The following is an 8,647-nucleotide window of genomic DNA, read 5'->3' on the forward strand; positions in this document are numbered from 1 at the left end:
ACTCACTCAGTACGGCCAGTCCTCTCTTCTCCTCTACACAGACCCCTCGGATGTCCAGTGGGTGTCTCAATGACCAAACCTTTAGCTTCCGTCGTCAGAATTGTGGTATTCTTTGTCAACATTCACGTCTTCAGTATAAGAGCCTTCCGCTTGCAATATTTTGATGATGGTAATTGGGGTGAAACGCTGTTAACGTCGTCTCTTTCGCCGTTCGTATGGAAAGAGTTAAATGTATATTGACAGTGATACAAAGAAGAACAACAAGTCCAAAAGAGAATAATACGAAGAGCATCACAGAACAGTATAGTACAGCACAGCACAGAGTTTCAGTTTCAGTTTCAGTAGCTCAAGGAAGAGTCACTGCGTTCGCACAGTATAGCACAGCACAGTACAGCACAGCACAAAACAGCACAGCACAGCACAGTACAGCACAGCACAGTACAACACAGTATAACACAGCACAGCACAGCACAGTCCAGTACAGAACAGAACAGAGAAGCACAGCACAGCACAGCACAGTATGGCACAGCACAGTGCTACAGTAAGCACATCGCAGTACAACACAGCACATAACAGTGCTACAGTGCAGAACAGCACAGCACAGTCCTAAAGTACAGAACAGCAAGCACAGCACATTGCTACAGTACAGAACAGCACAGCACAGTGCTACAGTACAGAACAGCACAGCACAGTGCTACAGTACAGAACAGCACAGCACAGTGCTACAGTACAGAACAGCACAGCACAGTGCTACAGTACAGAACAGCACAGCACAGTCCTAAAGTACAGAACAGCAAGCACAGCACATTGCTACAGTACAGAACAGCACAGCACAGTCCTAAAGTACAGAACAGCAAGCACAGCACAGTGCTACAGTACAGCACAGAATAGCACAGTGCTACAGTACAGCACAGAATAGCACAGTGCTACAGTACAGCACAGCACAGTGCTACAGAACAGAACAGCACAGCACAGTACAATACAGCACAGTACAGTACAGCACAGCACAGTACAATACAGCACAGTACAGTACAATACAGCACAGTACAGTACAGCACAGCACAGTACAATACAGCACAGTACAGTACAATACAGCACAGTACAGTACAGCACAGCACAGTACAGCAGAGCACAGCACAGTGCTACAGAACAGAACAGCACAGCACAGCACAGTACAATACAGCACAGCACAGTACAGTACAGTACAGTACACTACAGCACAGTACAGTACAGTACAGTACAGTACACTACACTACAGCACAGCACAGCACAGCACAGTACACTACAGCACAGCACAGCACAGTACAGCACAGCACACTACAGCACAGCACAGCACAGTACAGCACAGCACAGCACAGTACACTACAGCACAGCACAGCACAGTACAGTACAGTACAATACAGCACAGCACAGTGCTACAGAACAGAACAGCACAGCACAGCACAGTACACTACAGCACAGCACAGTACAGTACAGCACACAACACTACAGAAAAGTACACTACAGTTCTGTATGTCTGTGAATTTGTGTGTCGGAATTCGTGTGACTTTATGCGCGATTGTGTGTGTGTGTGTGTGTGTGTGTGTGTGTGTGTGTGTGTGTGCGCGTGCGTGCGTGCGTGCGTGCGAGTTTGCGAATGTGCATTTACCTGCGCTCGCTGAGTTTGACCCATTTTCGTTCAAAAGGTTCATTTTGAAAAATCATGTGCCTTCTTCATACCTTTCAGTTCACGGTAGTTTTATTTAATTGCATATTTATCTATTCGTTTAATTATTTACATGTTTATTTATCCATTTATTCATTTGTTTGTTTGTTTATTTATTTATTTATTCATGTATCTATTCATTTACTATTTTGTTTCATTTTCATATGAATGTTTTACACAAACCTTGGGCATGCTTTCAAGCCCTTTTCAGTGATTTTTCTTGGTTTATGCCAAGGTCGCGCAGAATCTGCTGTTCCTTTATCCTTTTACAGCAGATGTGGAGTAGCGTATATGGATCTGCTCTGACATCTCCTTAAAACTGAAAGTTGGGATCACGTCCAGGCCGGATGTAGTGTCTGTCATGTCTTCTTCTGTGATGGAGACGTGATCTTTTGGGAGTGTTGTACACGTGCACCGGTACACAGGGTGTGTGTGTGTGTGTGTGTGTGTGTGTGTGTGTGTGTGTTGTGTGTGTGTGTATTGTGTGTGTGTGTGTTGGTGTGTGTGTGTGTGTGTTGTGTGTGTGTGTGTGTGTGTGTGTGTGTGTGTGTGTGTGTGTGTGTGCGTGTGTGTGTGAGTGTGTGTGTGTGTGTGCCTGTGTATGTGTGTGTTTGTATGTGTGTGTCTTTGTGCGTGCGTGCGTGCGTGCGTGTGTGTGTGTGTGTGTATTTGTGCGTGCGTGCGTGGGTGCGTGCATGCGTGCGTGCCTGTATGTGTGTGCGTGCCTGTATGTGTGTGTGTGTGTATGAGAGAGAGACAGAGAGAGAGAGAGTGTGTGTGTGTGTGCGCACACACACACACACACACTCACACACACACACACACACACACACACACACACACACACACACACACACAACGTTAATTTGTTCTTCAAATTCAACCCGTCAACAACCAAGTACGTATACGAACATTTTTCTTTTTCAAATTTCTTTATTGAATCTTCATCATAACACACGGGCAACTGATAACACATTAAAATAAAATAATCGCATTTGTCAATGAAAAAGAAATCTTTTATAAACGAATTACATTACAGTCAATTTACACTCCCCCATAAAAGTGATTTCTTCTCTGTTGTCAAAAAATGTTCATATTATTGGTGTTGTCGTGGTAGTGGGTATTTTTACATATATACAGCGAGAGAAACATTATATACAGAATGTCATCTGCAGAATCAAGACATACAATGTACAGTGCTTTCAAGGATAACAGACAAACGTGCTATCCCTGTTCTTTCGTCCACCAGTGGGTCAGTCGGTCAAACATAGCCATTCGTCGTTGCGGTTACAGACAGATGCAATGGAATCACGAACAGTTTGTGTCTGTAAAGTGGAGAAACAGCAGCAGACAGCGATTTAAATGGATGAAAAGAGAGAAAGAGGGGTGGTGGTGAGAGAGAGAGAGAGAGAGAGAGAGAGAGAGAGAGAGAGAGAGAGAGAGTGAGTACGGTCATGCGAACTGGAGAAGTTCAAACTGAAGTACAGCAGAGGCTGGTGGTACTATTACTGCTGTTGCTGCTGCTGCCATAATGCCTCCAGCTTTACTTTGGTTTAGACACGTCTTCGTGAGGCAAATCAACGCCTTCATCGAACCGCTGGCATGCCATCCAGGATACGCTGACGTATTTGACCAGTGGCCCTTTGGATTCATCAGTGGAGGTGATCTCGAAAAATTCTGGATCAACATTGGTGACCATCTTCTTGAGAGACAGCACATCGTAGTCTCCGTGGCTGTACCCATCCAGATGAGCAGCGAATCCGGTGACAGCGGCGGAGACTTCAGGAGCCTCTTTGAACAAGCTCTTAAAGTAGACTTTTCTCGTGGTTTCGCCTTCCAGGAAAAGGAACCCGTATTCACCTGCAACACATGGAATTTACCGATTGTCATTCGTGTCCAATTATGACCAGCAGAACAGCGGAGAAGGCCAAAGCCGTCCTGACTGTCTGGGCTAGGGTGTTTAGAAGTCTACCTATTGTGACCCATGTCCATCTATGACCGTCAGAACAGCAGAGGAGGCAAAAGTTGTCCTGACTGTCTGGGGTAGAATTGGTTTATATCAGAGAGTGCCTTGCCAAAGTCCATCGTGTCCGACTATGACCATCAGAACAGCAGAGGAGGCAACTGCTGTACTGACTATCTTGGCTAGAATTTGATTGTAGTGAAGAGTCTGTAACTATAGTATGACAACAGTAAGTCTGCAATATGTTGTTTCTTTTCCTCTCTTATTTCTCTCCTTTCTATCCTTGCTATAACACAGTGAACACCATAACGATATAGGAATCAAATAAATGAACACAGATTCTATCGCTTCCTTGGTGGACGCAATACCTCTTTTTGCCAACACTCCATATGTGTGTTCCTATCAGAGTCGATCTCTTCTACAGAATTTTGCCAGAGGACAACACTTGTATTGCCATGGGTTCTTTTTTAATGCGCCAAGTGCGTGCTGCAAACGGGAACTTGATTTGTCCTTCATTTATTTAAAAATTGGCCATTCAGGACAGTATGATAGTCCGTCGTGTCCGGCTATGACTATCAGAACAGCAGAGGAGGTAACTCCTGTCCCGACTATCCGGGCTAGAATGTGATTATAGTGGAGAGTGTCTTGCCCACGTTACATCCGCTCTCTCTGTCTCGGCCAAGAGGGTTTTAGGACAGTCGGTGTTGGGATGGTTCCCAAAGACTAACTAGCCCGTAAGACTGCAGCACTAAGAGCCAGTGCAATTTTGCCTCCTAGTTTGAGAGTTATAGTCCTTCACAAAAGACTCAGCTGTAAATGATTTCCCATTGCAACGGAGAAACCATTGATCATACAGCTCTCACTCTGCTGTAGGCCCAGCTGTAAACTTATGTCCATGTGTGATATAAAAACAAAAAGGGCAGTAGCTAACAACGGAGGTGCGTCTTAATTTGAGTCTATGACTCGTTTTCTCGGCTAGTGCATAGACCCCTGTTTGTTAGGTGGTGGAAGAGGACTACGAATGGAATGGAGTGACATCAAGGTGGACTTCTTATTATGCATACTTGTTCTAAATGTGTGTTATAGTTTCATATTGTACGTTCAACTGAAAGAGACTTTTTTTCCATGTCTTACGGGCGATTAAAATCGTGTCTTGTATCATTGTGTGTGGTGTTCCACGCATCAATCTTCACGAAATACTTACATTTTCGGTCATACACAACACCGTTCAAGTAGTCGATCTTGTCTTCAGTGGCGTCCTCTTTCTCGTGCAGATGTTCAAGCGTGTCGTTGAGTTTCTCCAGGAAGTTCTGCTTGATGTACAGAGCGACCTTCGTCAGGTTGTCGTGCCTCATGTCCTGCTCTTTGTCCTTCTTTGCAATCTGAGTCATACACAACAGCGGCAACCGTCGTCACTACTATCATCGCCAGCATCAATAACGAAAGTATCTATATCATTATCAGTAATGATCCAGATTATCCTTTTTTTCTTCAGCTCCAGAAACAGGAAAAGGAAATAATGACTATTGTCCTGTTCTCACATTATCGTCTGGTCGTTTTTACAAATGCATTTTTAATGGTTCGTACTTCGGTAAGATTAATTAAGCGCTGTCCATCGAACTACTCTGCTGATTAAAAAATTTTGATGTCGACGCATTTTGAGGGAACGCACTCAGGCACGTACACAGAGAGAGAGAGAGAGAGAGAGAGAGAGAGAGAGAGAGAGAGAGAGAGAGAGAGAGAGAGAGAGAGAAGAAGAAGAAGATAGACAAAGAGATTCAAGATTCAAGATGGTTTATTCATGTATAGGCCTAGGCCCCTTATGAAGGGGAATGTGAACATTATTTTACAAGCAATACATCATGACACTGTGAGCATCAATAAACACAGTCAAACAAAAATATACCAGCATTACAGTTCAATGTGTAGAACAATAAAAGAAAAAACAAACAAAATGAGTACAAACAGCGTTTTCACGAAGTAGCCGTTTCTCTGAATTTGAAAGCTTTGTATAAAAATAGTGAAAATTTGCGAACAACTTCAGGGGAAGTAGATGACATCAATAAGTTCAATTTAAACAACGTAGGTTTACTATAATATTTAGGCTGAATAAACTCCTCTCGAATGTTCCTTAAAGCTGGACAGCAAAGAACAAAGTGTATCTCATTTTCTTGTGATTCTTTACATAATGGACAGGTCAGATCACTGTCGTTACATGTTCTGTATCTGTAATGATGGACCGCTAATTCTGTAATACCTAATCTAAATCTTGTCGTCATATATTTTAAATGTCTATCCATATTCAACACTAAGTAAGGTTTCAGATCAGACACACTGCAAAAATTCTAAAAGAAACTAAATCTTTCACTATTCTGAATATGATCCGACCACTTCTGCCATCTACAATCAATCAGACGTTGTCGAAACACACCGACAAACGCCTGGATGCTACCAACACCTTGGTTTAACCAAACAAATCCAAATCCATATTCAAACAAACAATATCGAATCTTAGTTACCCAGTTCACTCTGCCTCTAGCATCTAAATCATATAGCATATCATAAGCTTTGCGGGGTATTCTGTTATGATCCATTTGAAGTAATCTAAACCAATAACGTATACACCTTACTGCAGAAACTAGATATAACGGGTATCGATATACTAAGTCATTTGGCGTTTGCCTATCTACTCCTAAAAATCTCTTTAATGCAAAAGTGTGAACTGATTCACAGTGAACAGCAGCTTTGTCTAGACCCCACAATTCAGAGCCGTATTGCACAACAGGTTGCACTTGTGTGTCAAATAATTTGATAAATAAATCAAAGGAAACATTATTGAGCATATGCAACTTTTTCATAATACAAATCAATGCATTTTTGGCTCTACTTGCTAGATCTTTGCATGCCCCAACGAAACTCAAGCGTGTGGAGAAAAATATGCCCAGATATTTGTAAACATTGACAACTGGCATCAAACTACCATCATACACCCACCTTTCTCTGCTGCTCAAATAGCCACCCTTACGAAATACTATGATATTACTTTTCAACATATTAACTTTTAATTGGAGTGAAACTGCTGCATGGTGAAGGTTGTTCAACTGTGTTTGTAAACCTATAACAGTTTCTGACATCAGAAAAACATCATCAGCTAACAAAAGTATGAATAATTCAAAGGAATCAATCGGAAACAAAGCCCCATGTCTTCCATTATTAATTACTTGGATTGCTAATTCATTAATGAATAAAGAAAACAAAATCGGACTGCAGGCATCCCCCTGTCTAACTCCAGCTGTACAGTTAATGAATTCAGTCAGTTTAGCGCCGCAGCGAACTCTAGATCTTACTACATTATACATGCTTTTTACACATTTGTAAAGTTTACCTCTAATACCATTCCTAAGTAAAACTGGCCACAGAAGATTACGATTAACAGAATCAAATGCCTTTTCGAAATCAATGAAAGCAACATACAACTTACGATTAAACGAAGAGAGAGAGAGAGAGAGAGAGAGAGAGAGAGAGAGAGAGAGAGAGAGAGAGAGAGACAGGCAGACAGACAGACAGAGATTCAGATTTCAGATGAGTTATTCATTGAAGGCCATAGCCCCATATGAACAGGGGGCGATAACAGAGTTTAACATGCGTTAGTACAAGTATGTGAACACAATAAACATAACCAGATACCACAACAATTAGGACACGAGTGTCTCTCTCAGTTAAAGTGCTCTAAATAAATAAAAAGCCAGACTGCACATAGTTTAATTATCAGTCGATGACATCAACAAACATAATCTAAACAGACATGGGTAGGTATAATATTCCTTCAGGTTAAATCTGATTCGAAGGTCTGTTAGGGCAGGACATTTCAAAACAAAATGAACTTCATCCCCTCTGGAAGACAGACAGACAGAGAAAGAGACAATGTTTGACAAATGTTTTATTGAGGGTAGAATGGATAAGCTGGAAGCTTCTTTACACCATGCCATCACACACGCATACACACACATAGACAGATTGTAATAAATGAAATAAGTATCAATAATAAATGACATACAACAAAACCAAATAGATAATAATAGTTACATAAATGGATGAATCAAAGACTACAATTACAGAAACATGAAAATCATACAAAACAGAGAGAGAGAGAGAGTCAGAGAGAGAGAGAGAGAGAGAGGAAGGTGAGGCAGGCTGACGGGTGGGTGTGTGTCCATCGAGATCGATGATGACCATCGTTGTCATCCAGCTGGGGGATGGGGGGAGGGTGGTGGGGGGGGGGATGCTCATGAATCTATCTGTGAATGCGCAGATGGCTGAATAGTCCAATCTGCGCACGAAATGTTCGCTGACAGTTGGGGCAGACAAAGACAGGCATATCATTGTCAGGGAGCATGTTTGCCCGTGACTTTCTGGCCTGCCTCTTCTGAACAGCTGCAGCAGTCCTGTTGGCCTGGCGCCTTTGTGCACAGCAGCACGCCATTTGTCACGGTCCGCTGCAGATTCCTCCCAGGAGTCAGGGTTGATATCAAACGCTTTCAGAGAGATTTTCAGAGTATCTCTGAAGCGCTTCTTCTGACCTCCGTGTGATCTCCGTGTGACAGAGAGAAGGAGAGAGAGAGACGAAGGTGAGGAAGGCTGACGGGTAAAAGAAAGAGGGAAGACGAGCTCATGACTCACTTCATGCAAAGCGTCATACTGGTCGTTCAGCCAGTTCTTGGTGTCTTCGGCCAGACTCAGAAGCTGCTTCTCCTCTGACTTGGCATCGTCCACCCGGTGCTGCAAGGCCTTCTCCTGAAATGAGCATTCGCGGACATTGTAGTACCCGACCACGACGCTTTAACCACTCGGCTGTTGCACCAGTTACACACACACACACACACACACACACACACACACACACACACACATACGCATACTCACACATACTCTCTCTCTCTCTCTCTCTCTCTCTTTCACACAAACATATTCACATATAC

General features: G+C 42.9%; 1 protein-coding gene across 1 annotated transcript in view; it reads right to left on the bottom strand.

Moving 5' to 3' along the window:
• Nucleotides 1-3,104: 3,104 nt before the first annotated feature.
• The window catches only part of LOC143291071 (uncharacterized), a 16,338-nt gene continuing 10,795 nt past the window's right edge, over nt 3,105-8,647 (bottom strand). Inside the window, exon 5 of the mRNA XM_076600669.1 lies at nt 3,105-3,565. Within this exon, the coding sequence (XP_076456784.1) occupies nt 3,249-3,565 (317 nt within the window). The 3' untranslated portion in view covers nt 3,105-3,248. The remainder of the gene's footprint in view (nt 3,566-8,647) is intronic.

The sequence above is a fragment of the Babylonia areolata genome, chromosome 16 (genome assembly GCF_041734735.1).
Source record: "Babylonia areolata isolate BAREFJ2019XMU chromosome 16, ASM4173473v1, whole genome shotgun sequence".
NCBI lineage: Eukaryota > Metazoa > Mollusca > Gastropoda > Neogastropoda > Buccinidae > Babylonia > Babylonia areolata.